A 21,648-nucleotide genomic window follows, 5' to 3' on the forward strand; every position below is an offset into this window, starting at 1 on the left:
AAAAATAAAAATAATAATCAGATTGCATAGTGAAAATACTACATGATAAATTAAAAATGAAAATAACATAGAAAACGGATATGTTGTTTATTGCATTCTATATGCGGTTTTAGTGCGGTTTTTGCCGCACCATATATTTATAAAAAATATTATTTTATTACCAGGAACATCTAGCGTTTCCCCTACCTAACCTGTATATTCAGGGAATAACAATATCTTATTTATTTCTTCCTTTTTTCTAGGTTTATGTTCATAGAAGAATCGAAAATCAAGTAGTAAATGGATGGGGGCCTACCACTAAGAAGGGATCTGTTCACCAACAGGATAACCCGATCACTCATTGGTGGAGGGCACCCACCCAGGATCTACAGGAATCCGAAAACGTCAAGTTCGGCATTCAGGCCTACAGGTAGGAATGTGTTGAATTCGAAAATCCTTTGTGATTCTAGTCTGGACATTCTACTTATATGATCGCCCCCCTCCATTGTCTGTTCACTTTTTCGAGTGCCACAAAACTAAGTCCCTTCGGATCTTGATTATGCACTAGTTTGAAGTGACTCAATAGAGAATGCTTCTCATACCCATAGCCAACATTAAAAATACAATGCAATTCTTGGAGACAATACGCACTTGGCTATTTGAACATATAAGACCGTGCATTATTTATTTGTTATAGGCAATATACAAAATGAATTGTATCGAGATATATATGTTTTTTAGTATGTATAATGCATGTGATGTATATGGATTAATTGTATAATATTTTTATGGTGGCAATTCATTGGTAGGTATTTGGTCACTATCAGTAATTTGTATGGTGTATGATACCTTTTCCATCCTTCTTAATCCCAGGAGAAGACAGTCTACCAGTATTTTTTATTTCTATTTTTATTTTCATTTTTAATTTAATATTTTCAGTATTATTATGCTTTTAAGTTATACAGTGAGGAACAGAAGTATTTGAACACTCTGCGATTTTGCAAGTTCTCCCACTTAGAAATCATGGAGGGGTCTGAAATTCATAATGTAGGTGCATTCCTACTCTGAGAGATAGAATAAATAAATAAAAATTCAGGAAATCACATTGTATGATTTTTAAAAAATGTCTTGCACTGCTGAACAGAAGTATTTGAACACCTGAGAAAATCAGTGTTAATATTTGGTACAGAAGCCTTTGTTTGCAATTACAGAGGTCAAACGTTTCCTGTAGTACTTGACCAGGTTTGCACACTGCAACAGGGATTTTGGCCCACTCCTCCACACAGATCTCCTCTAGATCTGTCAGGTTTTGGGGCTGTTGCTGAGCAACACAGAGTTTTCAGCTCCCTCCAAAGATGTTCTATTGGATTTAGGTCTGGAGACTGGCTAGGACACTCCAGAACCTTGATATGCTTCTTACAGAGCCACTCCTTGGTTATCCTGGCTGTGTGCTTCGGGTCGTTGTCATGTTGGAAGACCCAGCCACGACCCATTTTTAATGCTCTGACTGAGGGAAGGAGGTTGTTGCTCAAAATCTCACAATAAATTGCCCCATTTATCCTCTCCTTAATACAGTGCAGTCGCCCTGCCCACTTTGCAGAAAAGCACCCCCCATGCTTCACAGTAGGGAAGGTGTTCTTTGGATGCAACTCGTTCTTCTTTTTCCTCCAAACATGACGAGTGAAGTTTAGACAAAAAAGTTCTACTTTGGTCTCATCTGACCACATGACTTTCTCCCATGCCTCCTCTGGATCATCCAGATGGTCATTGGAAAACTTCAGACGGGCCTGGACATGTGATGACTTGAGCTGGGGAACCTTCCGTGCAATGCATGATTTGAAGCCATGACGGTGTAGTGTTCTACCGACAGTGACCTTTGAAACTGTGGTCCCAGCTCTCTTCATGTCACTGACCAGCTCCTCCCTTATAGTTCTGGGCTGATTCCTCACCTTTCTTATCATCAGTGACACCCCACGATGTGAGATCTTGCATGGAGCCCCAGTTCGAGGGTGACTGATAGTCATCTTTAGCCTCTTCCATTTTCTAACAATTGCTCCAACAGTTGATCTGTTTTCACCAAGCTGCTTGGCAATTGCCCCGCAGCCCTTTCCGGCCTTGTGGAAGTCCACAAATTTGTCTCTGGTGTCTTTTGACAGCTCTTTGGTCTTGCCCATGGTAGTAGTTGGCGTCTGACTGTGGGGTGGACAGGTGTCTTTAAAGAGCTCAGACCGGTGCTACTGAGTTAGATTAATGAGTGGACTAGAGGTGGACTTTTTAAAGGCACAGTAACAGGTCTTTGAGAGCCAGAATTCTTGCTGTTTCTCAGGTGTTCAAATACTTATGTTCATCAGTGCAAGACAAATAAATTCTTTAAAAATCATACAATGTGATTTCCTGATTTTTTTTTTTTAATCCTGTCTCTCAGAGTGGGAATGCACCTACAATGTGAATTTCAGACCAATCCATGATTTCTAAGTGGGAGAACTTGCAAAATCGCAGGGTGTTCAAATACTTCTGTTCCTCACTGTATGTATGTTAGTTTTTTTTTAAAATAAATGCCGTCAGCATAAAAGGATTCCAGATGTTGAGTGCCTATCATTACTATACATATACATTTTAATTAATCGGTGACTAGGTGAGACATATTGATTGGTGCACCAGCTCCATATCTGTGGACAGGGGAGCCACCTTGTTCTCTATATTGGTAGACCTTCTGGTATTGCACCATTTTGCTCATCCTCTGATGAAATGAGAAGTTCTCTTTGTAGCGGGGGTCAAGAAGGGTGAACAACCAGAAATCGGTGTTGGCCAAAATGCATACAATGTGAGGGTCACGGGAAAGGCAGCCTAACATAAAGTCAGCCATGTGTGCCAGAGTCCCAACAGACAAGACTTTGCTGTCCTCATCAGGAGGATGACTCTCAATCTCCTTATCCTATTCCTTCTCTTCTACCCATCCACACTGAACAGATGGATTAAAACTTCCATGGGTACTACCCTCTGAAGCAGAGGCAAGCGTCTCCTGCTCCTCCTCCTTCTCATCATCATCCAATTTGCACTGAGAAGACGAACTGAGGGTGGTCTGGCTATCACCCTATGTAATGTCTTCCCCCATTTCCACTTCTTCCACATGCAAAGCGACGGCCTTAATTGTGAGCAGCGAGCATTTGAGTAGACACAGAAGTGGGATGGTTACACTGATAATAACATTATTGCCCACATATTCCACAAAGTTGCGTAAAACCTCACCGAGGTCAGACATCAATGCCCACTTGTCGCTTGTGAAGAGCGGAAGCTGACTGGAAAGGTGCCGACCATGGTGCATCTGGTATTCCACTACTGCCCTCTACTGCTCACAAAGCCTGGCCAACATGTGGAACGTCACGTTCCAGCGCATGCTCACGTCGCACAGCAGTTGTTGAGCTGGCAATTGCAAGCCCCGCTGCAGCATTGCTAGACCGGCGGAAGCTGTCGATGACTTGCGGAAATGTGCACACACGCGGCGCACCTTTTACCAGTAGCTCAGGCAAATTGGGATAGGTTTTGAGAAACTGCTGAACCACTAGGTTGAACACGTGGGCTAGGCATGTTATGTGTGTGAGCTTGCCGAGCTCCAAAGCCGCCACCAAGTTACGGCCATTATCAGACACAACCATGCCTGGTTCTAGGTTGAGTCTGTTTCCTTATCCCCTGTCACAGCTCTGCGGCGGTGTGCTGTTTGTCACCTAAGCAGATCAGTTTAAGCACGGCCTGTTGCTGCTTCCCCACTGCAGTGCTACACTGCTTCCAGCTACTAACTTATGGCTGACTGGTGCTGCAAGATGCTAATTCAGAGGTGGAAGTTGGGGAGGAGGCAGAGGAGGAGAAGGGTAGGTTGCAGCCACTAACATAGGTGATGGCGGAAACCCTGATGGAAGTAAAGCCCGCAATCCTTTGCGTCGGCAGCACCTGTGCCATCCCAGGGTACAACTCACTCCCAGCCTCCACAACGTTCACCCAGTGTGCCATCAGGGAAATGTAGTGTCCCTGGCAAAAAGCATTTGTCCATGTGTCAGTCGTTAAGTGGACCTTCCCAAAAACTGCGTTGGTCAGGGCATAGGTGATGTTACGGCACACATGCTGGTGTAAGGCTGGGACTGCACACCGTGAAAAATAGGCTGAGGACAGAGTAACGCGGGACGGCAACTGCCATCAGGCTGCGGAAAGCCTCAGTGTCTACAAGCCATAAATGGCAACATTTCAGGGCCAGCAATTTGGAAAGGTGCACATTTAGTGCTATGGCCTGTGGGTGGGTGGCTGGGTATTTGCGCTTGCATTCAAAGGCCTGGGGTATAGACATCTGTACGCTGCACTGGGACACAGAAATGGATGAGCTAGCTGATGGTGCTTGCGAAGGTCCAGGTGCAGGGCGGGAGGCATCCAAGCCTGCGCCTTCGACAGGGGATTGGCCAGCACGTAACACAGGGGAAGACGAGGTAGTGGTGTGACCCGCAGACACTGATTGTGCCGAGGCGTTCGGCCCACCTTTGACGGTGCTTTGATGCCATGTGGCGGATCATGCTGGTGGTGGTGAGGTTGCTAGTGTTCACGCCCCTGCTCATTTTGGTACGGCACAGGTTGCAAATTACAATTCTTTTATCGTCCGCACTTTCCTCAAAAAAGTGCCAGACTGCGGACTACCTACCTCTTGGCAAGAGAGATTGCCACAAGGGGGTGCTCCGGGGAACAGTTGCGGGCCTGTTTGGTGTGGCCCGCCTTCTCCCTTTTGCCACCCCACTGCCTCTTCCAACCTGTTGTGGTGTTGCGGATCCCTTTCCCCTGTACTGCTGTCCTCGCTCGGCTTGCCACCTTCCCAGGTTGGGTCAGTGACTTCATCGTCCAACACCTCCTCTTCCACTTCCTCACTCTGGTTATTCTCCTGACTTGTTGATCTAACAACAACCTCATTTTTATTCAGCCGGACATAATGGTATATAGTAAATTCAGGCAACTTTTCGGGCTTTATGTTGCCCTTTATCAGGCTTAGTGTATAGACACACTCGCACCGGCGTCCACACGAGTGTGCCTATACACTAGGCCTGATGAAGGGCTACATATAGCCCGAAAGGTTGCCTGAATTTACTATATACGATTATGTCCGGCTGAATAAAAATCACTGATTATTTCACCTTCAATTTTGGAGTGCTGTCTAATTGTATACCTATATTGAAGCAAGTGTTTATGAGGTGGAGCTGGGAACGAATCCAGGCGAGCACCCAGAGAAAGCCAGTTAATAGATGTGTGCTGTGATCATTTGAATTGCGCTGCCAGATACAACAATATCTGTCCCTTCTTCAACACAGCTCTCCCTGACTAAGACTGAGCTAAACACGTGTCATCGGGTGCTATATAGCACCCAATGACACGTTACGGCCAGCCAATAACAGTAATGCCAGTAGCCAACATGGCTACGGCATTACAGTGAGTGCCAGTACCTCCGCGCACGTTTATTGGCTGCGTAAAATTAGTGTTCGGCAGAGCATGTTCGCCCAACATTAGTGTATTAGTCCCTCTGACTGCAGTAAAGTGTGTATCAGCTTTAAACAGCGAATACCTTACTGACTGCCTCCTATGCTCAGCCATGCATATTCGGGACCTTCTAGTTCTTTCTCGGGAGTACTGTAAAGTAGAGATGGTTTTTTTATGTAAATATCTCAGAAATAGTGATTCTTTGTGAAACAGGCTTAGTTTTCTGAGGAGTGAGCACATGTAGCTCCTCTCTCTTCTTCAGCTGACCCACAATCTAAACTAGGGGCAGACCTAGGTCCATCTCCCAGCTTCTTACAAGGGCAAAATCAGGATTGTTAACCCTGGCCTTTTCAAACAAAACAATAAGGGTACAATATCATACTGTACATCAAATAATGTTACATAAAAAGGAACAATTTTTCTAGTACACTATTCTGGAGTTCTGCTGTGTTCCCTTTGCAAGTGGTTAAAATGTTAATATTACTGTATTTCATGCATTGTGTTCTAGTGGCTAGGCCAGACTTGCTCCATCCTTCCATCTCTAGGAGGAAGTGAGTTCAGTCTAGTGTGAACTGCAGACAAATTAACAGCTATGTAACCCTGTGGATTCCAAGCAGCAAAAGTGACAATTTATATATGTAAGCCCTTAAGGAAAGAACCCTGCCTTGCACCTCAAAACCTAACACCATCAAGGGCACCCCATATAACATCAGGCAGAAGCTAAACCAGGGTGTGCACCTACTCCCAACCTTAGGGCCGGTTTTAGACAAAATGTGGCCCTGGGCAGAAATAAAAGTGGGGCCCCAAATTCTGAAGTAGTGTCACATTTATTCACTTGACGCAAGGGAAGAAGTCACTGCCGTAGCCCACGATTGGTTGCAGGCAGCATCAAAATGGATAATGAATGATGACATCCAGGGACCTGAGAAAAGGTCAGAGGGCACCGGAGCTGAGAGCCAGTGTCAGCAAGCAGGTAATGCCCAGTTCACACTTTAGTTGTTTGGTCAGTTATTTCCATCAGTTATTGTGAGCCCAAACCAAACCGCATCATATAACGGATGCAGACCCATTCACTTGAATGGGTCCGCAATCCAGAAGGAGCAGTGTGGAACGGGGGCCTGGAACCCCATGGAAGGAGTACGGAGTGCTTCAGTGAGGTTTCTCTCTGTGCAGACGGATCACGGACCCATTCAAGTTTAATGGGTCAGTTTTTGTCTGCGGCAATGGCACGGATGGTGCCCATGCATTGGGGACCTCAAACTGCGGTCCCCAATGCACGGAACTGCCGGGACACTTTTCTGTGCATGAGCCCTAAGTGCGCTTCCCTTAGCAAGTTTGCCCAGGAGACCTGTATAACCCTGTTAAATAATAAGAAAACACCTAAAAATAGTCACTGTTACCAGTGCTCTGTATATGGAGACAGCAGGGACAGGGAGAGGATGTGTTCTCTGCATTCAAAGTAAAAAAGGAAATAACAAAAAATATGGATTTCTTTATTTACCCAAACACCCAATGGCATTGAGTGTTGGGTGAATAAAGGAATCCACTTGTTTCACTGAAGTCAGAATGCTGCCTTTCTTCCATAATTTTAGATAGATAGATAGATAGATAGATAGATAGACAGATAATAAATAGATAGATAGATATGAGATAGATATAAGATAGATAGATAATAGATAGATAGATAGATAGATAGATAGATAGATAGATAGATAGATAGATAGATAGATATGAGATAGATAGATATGAGATAGATATAAGATAGATAGATAATAGATAGATAGATAATAGATAGATATGAGATAGATATAAGATAGATAGATAATAGATAGATAGATAATAGATAGATATGAGATAGATATAAGATAGATAGATAATAGATAGATAGATTATAGATATGAGATAGATTACATTATATTTAGACAACTGTGTTCCAGGTAGCAAATAGTAAAAAAAAAAACAGCTACAGTGGGGGGAAGGGAGGATGCAGAGGCAGGGCCGGCCTTAGGTGTTCAGGCGCCCTGTGCGAGCTAACCTTGTGGCGCCCCCCCCCCAAAAAACAAAACAAAAAAAACACTGCTTGTTGCTGGCATCATGGCATAGGCTGGCTGACTATCCAACCAAGTAGTTACCAGCCCGCACACCCCAAAGGCTGGTGTAATGTTATACTTCCCTACTTCGTGAGATTTCCCTACCTTCGTCACTTCCGGTCGCACCGGACATGACGTGAGGAGGTGTGCAGCGCCGCGCAGGCGCACAACGACAGGTTAGGGAAGTTTCACAGCAGAGTGCGCATGCGCCAGGAGCCTCGCCGGCGGTTAGGGTAGGGAAAAACTATGGGCCAGTGCGCAGGCGCAGTGATTGGATGGATGTTCTCAGCTGGACACCGGCCGACACTGCGCATGCACCGGGAGCCTCACCAGCGGTTAGGGAAGGGAAAGATTACGTACGGGCCAGTGCTTTTTCCCCTACCCTAACCGCTGGTGAGGCTCCTAGCGCATGCGCAGTGTCGGCCGGTGTCCAGATGAGAACATCCATCCGATCACCGCACCTGTGCACTGGCCCATCATTTTTCCCTACTCTAACCGCCGGCGAGGCTTCCAGCGCATGCGCACTCTGCTGTGAAATTTCCCTAACCCATCGTTGTGCGCAGTGCGCCCCCCCCAATATAATAAACATTGGCGCAGTGCGCCCCCCAATATAATAAACATTGGTGGCACAGTGCGCCCCCCCCAACACCCCAGTATAATAAACATTGGTGGCGCAGTGCGCCCCCCCCAACACCCCAGTATAATAAACATTGGTGGTGCAGTGCACCCCCCCTCAATATAATAAACATTGGTGGTGCAGTGCACCCCCCTCAATATAATAAACATTGGTGGCGCAGTGCGCCCCCCCTCAATATAATAAACATTGGTGGCGCAGTGCGCCCCCCCTCAATATAATAAACATTGGTGGCGCAGTGCGCCCCCCCTCAATATAATAAACATTGGTGGCGCAGTGCACCCCCCTCAATATAATAAACATTGGTGGCGCAGTGCACCCCCCTCAATATAATAAACATTGGTGGCGCAGTGCGCCCCCCCCTCAATATAATAAACATTGGTGGCGCAGTGGGCAGTGCCAATGAGGGTTAAAAAATAAAAAAATAATTAACTCACCTCCTCCAATTGATCGTCTCCTGTTCTTTCTTCATGACCTGTCAAAGGACCTGTGGTGACATCACTGTTCTCATCACATGATCCATCACCATGGTAATGGATCATGTGATGAGCTCAGTGACGTCACCACAGGTCCTGAAGAAAGAACAAGAGACCGGCAGCTACGCGATCAACTGGAGGAGGTGAGTTAATTTTTTTTATTATTTTTTAACCCTCATTGGCACTTCCCACTGTGCCACCAACGTTTTTTATACTGGGGGGGGGGGGGGGGGGGCGCACTGTGCCACCAACGTTTCTTATACAAATACAGGAGGCGGGTGCTGGAATCAAATAGCCGGCACCCGACCTTTGTGACAGGGAGCTGCGATCAGCGGCAGTTAACCCCTCAGGTACCGCACCTGAAGGGTTAACTCAACTGCAGCTGATCGCAGCTCCCTGTCACAGAGGTCGGGTGTCGGCTATTTGATTCCGGCACCCGCCTCCTGTATTTGTATTACAGGTCAGTTATCTTCATTGGTGGCGCAGTGGCCACAGCCCCTCCCCTCCTCCTCCTGTCTCTCTTCTTATTGGCAGCGGCGGGGGCAGCAGGCAGGTCAGACACAGGGGAGGAGGAATCAGGTCAGACAGGGGAGGGGGAGATGGAGGGGGCGCCCCGAGGGAGAACACAAGTGCAGCCTCGCCTGCCGCATATTACATTGCGAGCTGTCGGCCGCCCAGCGCCCCTGTTGCTATGGCGCCCTGTGCGGCCGCACAGCCCGCACACCCCAAAGGCCGGCCCTGTGCAGAGGACAGGTCCTGTATATTCTCTGCAGGCTTTCTCTCCTGGACTGTCCAGCTTCACCTATCTGGGCACATCAGCTAACAAGCAGCCCTTGTAATTTATTGCAGCACAGAGAGAGGAGCAGAGGGTGCCATTCTGTCTCACCAGTACACCTCGGGGGCAGGCTAGAGGAGGCCATTACATTCCCAGTGCAGGGCCTCCTGTGAGAGAGGGTGGGGGCGGGGCCAAGGTCTGCCTGACAGCTGTGGAGCCGTTGCTATGGCTGCAGCACCCAGCTCCTCACTACAGCATAAGGGCCCTGCGGGCTACAGTGGGCAGGAGACCAGGGACCAGCGCTCCTTACCTTGCTGTCTGTGCTCTTCTCAGGTGGGGCCACCAGCTCTCTTACACATCTGTCTGGGCAGCTCAGCAGGGGGCCCCATTTAGGGATAGGGGCCCTGGGCAATTGCCCTGTCCCCCCCCCCCCCTAACGCTGGCCCTTCCCAACCTTCACACCGCCTTGGCATCATGAGATTACAGCGCTCTAGCTTTGTGATGTCGGGGATCAAGGAGGAGATTCGGAGGATGCGGGGCGGTGCTGGGCTCCTTCACAGTGGGCGTGGCCGGGCTCTGGAAACGTTAGTAGCCTCATTTACATATATCTAAAATTGTTTTTTGACACAATAAAAGCACACAGAGCTATGGGGACTGTGTATTGCGGATGTGCTAGCGGCCATCTAGCAGCCCATGTCCTCAGCTCTATACATCAAATCCCGGTGACAGGTTCCCTTTAAGGAGATTCAGCACCCTGCCTAAAGTGGAATTTCCCTTACGTTCTTCACCATTTCTGACCTGGCAGATCAGCTCCAACTTGACATAAGTTTTCCACTTAAATACAAAGTTTGAGGGAAGCTTTGCCAAGAATAGTGTCACCTAAAGTAAATGTGTATTTTCTCCCATGATATTGAGAAGAATATCTGGAAGCATCAGATCCTTAGTCTCGTTGTTGACATATTTAAAAGCAATTTATGCTTTGGCTCCTCCAGGAAAATGTCACTGCACCCATCACGAAATTTACGCTGAATAATAAATGATCTCATCCAATACTTGACAAGACACTGGGTAGAAGTCAATAAAAAGATAATTATTTATTAAAAAGACCTAATGATACAAGAACAGCACACAGGAACGATTCATCGACTGTGCCCTCCACATAGTATACAACTATATATAGTATATACACATTGTATACAATACTTCTAATATATCACATGGATCATTACAGTACCAGATTCTCCAAGCTACAAACAAAAAAAATTATCAAAAGAATTCTGGAAAAGATTTCTAAAAAATAAGGATCGTAAATTCTATTGGTATCTCTAACAACCAGATTCTAGCTGTCATTCTTCTTCAGCTTCTTTTTGCTTATGGTAACAGCCCCCCCCCCCCCCCCCCCCGCTTATCTATTTCAGTGTTTTTTTTTTATTACGCTGACCTGTCCATAAAAAAAAAATGGTTGTATTCCCCATAAAATAATGATAACTATTATTAGAATTCTGTGTAGTGTTGTTCCTATGTTATGCCTCCTAGAAATGCAGAAACAAACTGGGTGTTTGCAATCACCTTGTAAAAGGTTGTAACCTTAGGCTAGGTCTACACGACGACATTTGTCGCGCAACATTTTGTTGCACTAATGTCGCACGACAATTTTTATAATGGCAGTCTATGGTGTCGCACTGCAACATGCAACATGCTGCGACTGCGACGCAACAGTCGCAGAAAAATCTATCTCGAATAGATTTTCTGCAACTGTTGCGTCGCAGTCGCAGCATGTTGCAGTGCGACACCATTGACTGCCATTATAAAAATTGTTGCGAGACATTGGTGCAACAAAATGTTGCGCTACAAATGTTGCAGTGTAGTTGTGCCCTATCTGTCGCGCGACAAATGTCGTCGTGTAGACCTAGCCTTACACACCTGTCAGTGTTTAGGGGCACACCCTTCTTACAATGGGAATGGTAACACCCAGTTGACAATTTATTCATACATTTCCAAGGGGAATAACACTAGGATTGTACTATGCAAGGTACGGTACTAAGAAGTAATGCTAAGGACCCTTTATGTCAGTGTTATCCAATGCATTCCAGATCTGTAAGGGTTACATAGCATCATAAATCAATATAACGCTTTGCGACCGCGGCAGTGCTCGAGAGTTCAGGACGGGTGCTCTCACTGACAGACACGCTGTGAGTCCGATAAGTGGGACTCGCTCGTGTGAAAGGAGCCTAAGGGTTTATTTTTTATAATTGGGAATGTACATATTTACCAAAACGGACATGTCAGAAGAACTGAAATGTGACATTTAATTTAACACACGTTGCACTATATCTTCCTAAAGAAATGATTAAATATAGGAACGTTCTGGCCTCTTATGCTACATAATACTAATTTCAATTCACAATTTATTCAGCTGTTAATATTCAGTGCCTTTTCAAAAATTCCACCTTTTTTTGTAAAACATACATCAAATTTTTTGTCAGTTCATATTTCCGCATGGGACTATTTTGTACACTTGGTTATATTTTAGCTTTTTACAATAAAGGGGCTATCTGGGAATGATTTCAAATGGCTGCCAGCAACCTGTCCTAGAAGGTGAGGAGGACTGGCTGCCTCCACTTGCAGAGCTGTCTACGGGGGTGGGGGGTCCGAGCCTCGCTACACTGTGGAGTTGCATATACTACACATTGGTGAGTGTTCCTGTCAGGCTGCTCAGCCATGATGGCATATTGTAGTCAGGATCACATCATTAGAATCTATTGTACAGCAGTGTAGTGAGGCCCCCTAGGCAGCTCAGCAACTAAAGGCAGCCAGTCCTGCTCATGGTCTTTGACAGGTTGCTTGCAGCCATTTTAAATCATTCCCGGAGAACCCCTTTTAATCTTTCGAGGGCCATTCAACCACTTTTACTACCTGTACCAACGTGATATCATATATGATTATTAGGCTTGAGCGAATCATAGACCCGAAGTTGATTTGTTCAAAAACTTCGTCTTGCCCAAAGTTGTATGAGACTTCGGTGAATTCCTACGGTATTCCTATCTGCGGATTTGAAAAGCCTTTTAAAATAGTAATCCGAAGTCAGCTTCAGTACTGGCAGGTACCTCGGTACCAAAGCCGACTTCGGATTCCAATTTTAAAATGTTTTTAAATACGTAGATATGAACACCGTAGGAATTCACCGAAGTCTCACAACTTCGGGCGAGATGAAGTTTGGCTCCATGGAGCCAATACATTTTAAGGGCTTATGCACATGAATGTATTTTTTGTCTGTGTCCGTTCCATTTTTTTGGCAGCCCATATGCAGAACCATTTGTTTCAATGGGGCCACAAAAAAGAAAAAGTTAATGACTCCGTGTCTGTATGTCCACATGGCCGTTGAGCAAAAAAAGATAGAACATGTCCTATTCTTGTCCGTTTTGCGGACAAGGATAGGCATTGTTACAATGGATCTTCCCCAAAAAACTGATGCAATACGGACGTCACACAGATGTCACCCGTATTTTTGCAGATCTGTGCTTTGTTGACCGCAAATACATACGGTTGTGTGCATGAGCCTTAACGCTGTACAGGAACAGCATTAAAAATGAAGTTTTCTAACGGATCAGCTTCGGATGTATGATCTGAAGCTCGATTCACTCAAGCCTAATGATGTGTCATGATGGGTGCGTCAAAAAGGCAGCCCAGTTTATAAAAAGAATCCACGCTAATCAGGATGATCGCCCTGCTGGGAAAAGTTGCAGTTGACCACACATTTCTCCGGGAGTGGCCACTAGAGGCTCAACCAAGTCATATTATGACCCTTTGTGATGCGCCTATATCTAATAACGTTTATTTCCCATTATTTAAAAAGCTGATAGATGCTGAGCAATGTAGTCACTGGTCTTTCTTTCCCCAGTGGAGCTCGCAATCTAATCCCTCTGTGTCACACCGATACCAGTTTTGCTGAAAGCCAATTATGATATACAGTGTGAAATACAATTTTGAATGTACAATACTTTAAAGGGGTCCTAAAGATAGGTCATCAATATCAGATCAGCGGGGGTCTGACTTCCAGGGCCCCTGCCGTTCAGCTGTTAGAAGAGGCTGGGTGCTCCATGAGTGCGGTCTCTTCCTAAACCATGTGATGTCACCGTACATTGGTCGCATGCTCTAGTCGCAGCTCAGCCCCATTCAAGTCAATGGGGTTTAGCTGCAATACCAAGCACAGCCACTATACAATGTACGGTGCTTTGCTTGGAAAGCTGCCAGGAGCCCGCAGTGCTCACCAGAGCTCCGGTGAGCCTAGTGGGTCCCTGAAACGGGTGATCAGCGGGGGTGCCGTGACTGAGACCCCCGCCAGTGTGATAATAATGAACTATCCTGTGTATAGGTCATCATTATCTTTACTTGGATAACCCCTTTAAGTCTTATTTTTAGCACAGTGGGGCAGATATAGTAAGACTGGTGTACAAACACCATCTTAGTGTATAGTCCATCATTGCAAAATGTCCTAAATATGGCATATCTGATGGCACTGGACGGCTGTAAGCTGACGTAGATTTGAACTATAATTAATGCCAGTCTCTGTAAATTATAGCACGGCCATGGCTCTTCCCACTTCTCCACAACTTTTGAAACGTTTCGAGAATATAAAAAGTCGCAAATTATAGTACAATTGTGGCATCATCAAAAGTGACTTAGAAAGCTTAATACATTTGTTCAAATGCACCTTAAAGGGGTATTTCAGTTAAGTGAGAGCTATTAGATCAGTGGGGATCCTACTGTTGGGACCCCCATAGATCACAAGAATCCGCTGTGTGCAGCTGTATTTGTCTGGCTGCCTCTCGACATATTTGCCGTGCTGTGGCTGGATCTATGCCGCTCCCCATTATAGCGAATGGACCTGGGTGGACTTCCGGCAGCATATGGGTGTACACTGTAGTACGGATCTGGCCAGCTGTTCCCCTACCGGAATAGCCTACTGGAAAAGCTTAACGCCAGTGTGAAAGAAGCCTAAGTATGATGTGTTTCATCTGCTGTATTAAGTTTCCTTGGCTAAATGCGTGTCTACGGTCCTCAGTGCAGTCAAGATTAATAGTGTCCTCAATGCTGAGAAATACAGGCAATTATCCAGTATGCAATACCATTAGGGAGGCATCTGATTGGCTCCAAATGTATTCTACAGCAACACCACGACCCCAAAACCACAGCCATTGTCATTCTGAATGATCCTCAGCATAAAAAAGGAAGGAAGTGATGATGAGCCCTGAGCTCACCATCATTGAGTCTGTCTGGGCTTACTTGAAGGGACAGAAGGATTTGTGCAAGCCTACATCCACAGATCATCTGTGGTTAGTTCTCCACAATGTTTGGAACTACCTACCTGCCAAGTTCCTTTCGAAAACTGTGTGCAACTGTACCCAGAAGAACTAATGACGCTTTGAGGGAAAAGGGTGGTCACATGAAATACTGACTTGATTTAGATTTCTCTTTCATGTTTTCACTTAACACTTTGTTAATTGATAAAAATAAATTAACACTTCTATTTTGGAAGACATTCTTACTTTGCATCATTTTTCTACACCTTTCTAAAACTGTTGCACTGTACAGTATGTTTGATAGATAGAGATGAGCTCTGTCTGTGTTGAATCAAAGATGACTAGAGTGACAATGACATTACTGGCCCTTCTCTTTCCCTCGACATTCATTCTTAAAGGCACTGTTGCATGTTGCAATTATCTGCTTGCCTTACAGACCTGCCGTCAGATAGTATGATTATCAATAATTGACCATGTCACCAGGAATGGTGCAAGAAATCATCATTAAAGTTTTTTTAAAATTTCAAAAAACATGTAAAATACAATTAGGGTCAAAAATGGAACAGTCTAAATAAAAAAAAATTGACTAAATGGTCGTCAAGTCAATCATGACCATCCATGCATCCTCGGAAAAAAATAATAATGTAAAAAAAAATAAATAAAAATGTTTTATCTGAATGGATATATTTCTTAAATATGCAGCAAAAAAGTGGAATAAACATATCCTAATGTATTGTCACACCTCTGCAAATGATGATCATATTTTGAATCAAAACCACATGAAAGTGTTTCTTGCTATGCTGTGTATTGCCACCTGGTGCGCTGTTAGGCAAAAAATACTTCTATTCAGGTCAATGTAGTACAGTACTCTTAAGCGCCACTTGGTGGTAGACATTCTTGAGCAGCACACCCCTGTTTAACAAATTATGATGTATTTCGTGACTGTGTCTTAATGTCCCCCTCCCATTTATGGTGTACTATATAATGCCCAAAAATTCTAATACACATTGCCATCAAACTAGAGGGTGAAGCTTCATCCTACATAGGTGACTTTCCATAGATTTATACACCAAGTGTGTCATCCAGGACGTAATCTCTGGGATTCTAAGCCATAAGCCAGTGGTACCTCTCAGTAGGTCATCAGTATCTGATCATGACATCACTTGGCTTAGTGCGAGTAGCAGTGCCTTCTCAAACAGCTGATGGTTTTGGGGGTCCTGGGTGTCAGACTTCCATCGATGAGGTACTGATGACTCATCCAGAGGATAGGTCATCAGTAGCAAAGTCTTGGGAAACCTTTTTAACCCTGGAAAAGGAATTCAGGGCATATTTCATTAATAATTTAGATTAATTACATGTTGGTTTAATCAATCCATCAAAAATGTAATTCAATTGGATTTTTTTGTCTTGTAAGGGTGGCCATCGGAGCGATCAGGATTGTTCTTACTGGACTGACCCTCGATGATTCGTAGGTAAATAAAAGCTCCACCAGATATGTGTCCACCATTGAACATATTGTATGTACCCATGATTGTCAAAAATACATTCCCATTTCAACCATGGTAAAACCAATTTTATCCATTTCCTTTTGTTTTTCTTCTCAGTCATGGATGTAACTATTGGGGATTGGGGATTCAGAGACTGTGGAACCTCAGGGGGATTAAGTGAGGAATTTGAGGAAACTAGTGCAACATTTTTTGAGATGCAATATAGTTGGGTAGACCAGTTAAAGAAATTTAAACTTCGAGTTCAGCCAGGAAGGCCTAACACGGGACAGCTGCTCCATGTGCAATCTTGTGGCACCCATAGCCCTCTCCAGATAGCAGTGAATGATGAGGGAGATACCTCATACTCCTGGATAAAAGAACAACCCAAGCTAGGAGATGCTCTTTGTCTAAAAGGTCTTTAATTTGAATCAAACTGGTGGGATAATAAAAAATTAGAAATGATACATTTTGGTTGGTTTTTCTTCGAATAATTAGGAATTTTGGCAACTAATCGGCATAGTAGGGTGAATTTAAACAATACTTTTACAGTTTACAACCATTAGAAATGAATGATCATATCACATACTTAAAATTTCAACCATACACAACCCCTACTATACATTAATTTAATTTAATTTTATTTAAAAAAATGTTTTCTCGACCTTGGTCCAGAAACAAAACAACAAAACGTGGAAATAATGGTTCATGTCTTCTAAAGAATTCCAGCCGGCAATACTCTGCTCACAAATGACATAAGAAAATTAGCAACCAGTAGACCGACGGGGTTGCATATTACAAGCTTCATTTATAGAATGGTTTATTCTGTCTTGCAATTTTTGCTCAAATTCACACATTATCTGAACTCTATTGTCATAATATATCCACCAGGTGGGGCTGCATTAATATAATGCAGTGTCATCTGATGGCAAAATCATCTACTCATTGTAGATACCTTACACAGATATAATTGACTTCTACGTTGTGCACTGCTAAAAATTGCCACCACAATATTAAATGGACATATCACTAATATTCTTAGTTGTCTCCAGAGCAAAGTGAAATGATAACTTGGAGTCTATATAATTGACCAAGAAATATAAATCAAAAAGCTTCACAAAAATTGGAGGCATATACAAGTCAATAAATTAGAAGGATTTCCAAGGAAATACATAAAAAATGGGGAAGAATGGGTTACTATAACAATCGATGCTCACCTTACTTATCCCCCACCATTGCTATTTCAACACTGATCCAGTCTATGTTACTCTTAACTTCCTGGTCTCGGGCTTGACACACAGGAAATGGCCACAGGAAATGGCTTGGACTGGCCACTCAGCCAATCACTTGCCATTTCCTGTGTATTCAAGTCCGGAACCAGGAAATCTAGAGCAACGAAGATTAGATTAGTTTCAGAACAGAAGTGGGAGGCTATCAGTCATGTAAGTAATGATTATCTGTTATTTTTAACCTATTCTGCCCCATTTTTTTTATTTTTCCCTGGAAAACCACTTAATGGTAGGGTCTCAAGTTGTACAGGAGGCTCACTGGTGCTCCATGTGGTGTCATATGTCAGAATTAGTTTTAAAAACTGTATTCCTCCTAGGAGAAATAGGGGAGATAAAGGCTAAGTTCACAGAATCTGCGTCGGAATTTTCATCAAATTTATCTCTCATGCAAATGAATGGGGTTTTCACAACCTCAATCGCATGCCGTGGAAATAATGCACCCAGATCTTTGTCCACACTGCCATGTGAAAGAATAATTAGCATGATGATTATTATAGTAACTCCACACGGAAAAGTCATATAGTTGTGAATATTAATAGGGATAAACCCTATGTGGATCCACAGCACCTCTACAACAAAAATCCACCATATAAATTCAAGAGAAAGTTTTTGTATCTCACCAGTCACCACTCCAGGTGGTTAGCTACTTGCCTCAGCGTCTGTCTTTATTCTTCTGACTTCTGGGCATAGACCCTGGTCTTACAATCTTTTGGTGGTATATGCACTGCACATTCAAAGAGACTTTTAAGAAAGGTGAGATGGGTAACCCCATGGAGTGGTGAGATGCAAAAATGTACTTTCTCTTCTTAGCTTTAGTTGTAAGCATTGAGTGAGTTGATTTGAAATTAATTTAACCCAAATTCTGTGATTTAATTTGGGCAAATCAACCTGAATTTAATTTGGAGCGATTTGATCATCTCTAATTGAGTATTGTAGGATATTTTGAGTTGAAGTTCTGAGTCTACATGGAAGAAATCTGTGCGTCAGCCTTGGATTATTGTCATGGATCCTCTAGCATAATGCATGCCAGAATAGCCATGAGCAAATCTGTGAACTTAGCCTAACATACAAGGGAACATGCCACAATCCTCCTATGAAATAAGTAAATATCCAACATAAAAATCTCCCTTGACCTCCATATGAAATTGGAGCCATGTAGAGGTACAGTAGGGCCCTAAAGAAGTCTATTGGTGCCCTATTATGGCTCCTTACAACTTGGAGGGAGTATGGATCCAAAATGGGGCCATGTGCATGAGGCCTGAAAGCATTTTATGCCATTGCAGTGAAGAGATAATAAAAAGATTATGTTAAGAAAATGTACAAATACCATATCACCAGCTTTATATTTGCACTTCATACCATGTCATTCAATACCACAAATGTATTGCACACCACTGCTTTAACAACGTAAAGTTATATGATTCAAGAATTGGGCGATTTTAAATCAAACAAAAAAAAAAAAAAAACAGAGCATTTGACCAAAGTTACTGAACTGTTTTTTCATTTTTGTTTTTTACAGAAGCTGTTAAAGGCTATTAGCAAACCAGTCTATTTATATATTTATATATATTTATAAAAAGAAAAAAACAAAACAGAAAAACCTAAAAACAGACAGAAATCGATTCTCCAGTTCTTTTGCTTTCCATGTAGTCTTTGAGTATTTGGATAAAGAGTAGGTCCAGTTCTCCAATGTCTTCATTCAATCAGTAACTTTTATCATGTCTTTAATACAAATTAAAAAAAAGCAACAAAAAAGAAAAATCCAAAGCAAAAATAAATAAATAAATAAATAAAAAATCCATCTTCACCATGATGTTGTGGGAATAACCAGTGCCAATAGTAATGTTAAAGAAGATGACGAGGCTGACATATTATGAAGCGTTGACTGTGAACTTGTTACTTTTTCTATAAAGACAAGAAAGCAGAATGGTTAATAATTTAAGGAAATGTATTATTTAATAATTCAAAAGGCAGTAAAGTATCTAAAGGAACTTGCTACAGAGATAAAAAATCTGAGATCCATAGGAAATCACTTATCAAAAGACAATATTGTGCCACTTAAAGAGGACCTCTCACCACTCCTGACATGCCCATTTTAATAGCTTCATGCATTCCCCAGAATGAGCAGGGATTTTAATCAATAACTTGTAAGCTATACTGAATGTTTTCCCAGAACACTATATATCAATCTGCTCAGGTCTCCCTGCTGTCTGATGATGATGCTGGTAGATTGGACAGCATTTTCGTGGTGACTGCTTCTCCTTAACCACCTCAGCCCCCAGTGCTTAAACACCCTGAAAGACCAGGCCACTTTTTACACTTCTGACCTACACTACTTTCACCATTTATTGCTCGGTCATGCAACTTACCACCCAAATGAATTTTACCTCCTTTTCTTCTCACTAATAGAGCTTTCATTTGGTGGTATTTCATTGCTGCTGACATTTTTACTTTTTTTGTTATTAATCGAAATTTAACGATTTTTTTGCAAAAAAATGACATTTTTCACTTTCAGTTGTAAAATTTTGCAAAAAAAACGACATCCATATATAAATTTAGCTCTAAATTTATTGTTCTACATGTCTTTGATAAAAAAAAAATGTTTGGGTAAAAAAAAAATGCTTTGGGTAAAAGTTATAGCGTTTACAAACTATGGTACAAAAATGTGAATTTCCGCTTTTTGAAGCAGCTCTGACTTTCTGAGCACCTGTCATGTTTCCTGAGGTTCTACAATGGCCAGACAGTACAAACACCCCACAAATGACCCCATTTCGGAAAGTACACACCCTAAGGTATTCGCTGATGGGCATAGTGAGTTCATAGAACTTTTTATTTTTTGTCACAAGTTAGCGGAAAATGATGATTTTTTTTTTTGATTTTTTTTTTTACAAAGTCTCATATTCCACTAACTTGTGACAAAAAATAAAAACTTCCATGAACTCACTATGCCCATCACGAAATACCTTGGGGTCTCTTCTTTCCAAAATGGGGTCACTTGTGGGGTAGTTATACTGCCCTGGCATTCTAGGGGCCCAAATGTGTGGTAAGGAGTTTGAAATCAAATTCTGTAAAAAATGACGAGTGAAATCCGAAAGGTGCTCTTTGGAATGTGGGCCCCTTTGCCCACCTAGGCTGCAAAAAAGTGTCACACATCTGGTATCTCCGTATTCAGTAGAAGTTGGGGAATGTGTTTTGGGGTGTCATTTTACATATACCCATGCTGGGTGAGATAAATATCTTGGTCAAATGCCAACTTTGTATAAAAAAATGGGAAAAGTTGTCTTTTGCCAAGATATTTCTCTCACCCAGCATGGGTATATGTAAAAAGACACCCCAAAACACATTCCCCAACTTCTCCCGAGTACGGAGATACCAGATGTGTGACACTTTTTTGCAGCCTAGGTGGGCAAAGGGGCCCATATTCCAAAGAGCACCTTTCGGATTTCACTCGTCATTTTTTACAGAATTTGATTTCAAACTCCTTACCACACATTTGGGCCCCTAGAATGCCAGGGCAGTATAACTACCCCACAAGTGACCCCATTTTGGAAAGAAGAGACCCCAAGGTATTCGCTGATGGGCATAGTGAGTTCATGGAAGTTTTTATTTTTTGTCACAAGTTAGTGGAATATGAGACTTTGTATGAAAAAAAAAAAAAAAAAAAAAAAATCATCATTTTCCACTAACTTGTGACAAAAAATAAAAAATTCTAGGAACTCGCCATGCCCCTCACGGAATACCTTGGGGTGTCTTCTTTCCAAAATGGGGTCACTTGTGGGGTAGTTATACTGCCCTGGCATTTTCCAGGGGCCCTAATGTGTGGTAAGTAGGTAAATGACCAGTGAAATCCGAAAGGTGCTCTTTGGAATATGGGCCCCTTTGCCCACCTAGGCTGCAAAAAAGTGTCACACATCTGGTATCTCCGTACTCGGGAGAAGTTGGGGAATGTGTTTTGGGGTGTCTTTTTACATATACCCATGCTGGGTGAGAGAAATATCTTGGCAAAAGACAACTTTTCCCATTTTTTTATACAAAGTTGGCATTTGACCAAGATATTTATCTCACCCAGCATGGGTATATGTAAAATGACACCCCAAAACACATTCCCCA

The 21,648-nt window shown here is 43.0% G+C and overlaps 1 protein-coding gene across 1 annotated transcript in view; it reads right to left on the reverse strand.

Moving 5' to 3' along the window:
* Positions 1-19,228: 19,228 nt before the first annotated feature.
* The window catches only part of CNTN5 (contactin 5), a 626,057-nt gene continuing 623,637 nt past the window's right edge, over positions 19,229-21,648 (reverse strand). The window contains exon 24 of the mRNA XM_040422478.1: positions 19,229-19,443. Within this exon, the coding sequence (XP_040278412.1) occupies positions 19,343-19,443 (101 nt within the window). The 3' untranslated portion in view covers positions 19,229-19,342. The remainder of the gene's footprint in view (positions 19,444-21,648) is intronic.

The sequence above is a fragment of the Bufo bufo genome, chromosome 3 (genome assembly GCF_905171765.1).
Source record: "Bufo bufo chromosome 3, aBufBuf1.1, whole genome shotgun sequence".
In the NCBI taxonomy this organism is placed as follows: Eukaryota; Metazoa; Chordata; class Amphibia; order Anura; family Bufonidae; genus Bufo; species Bufo bufo.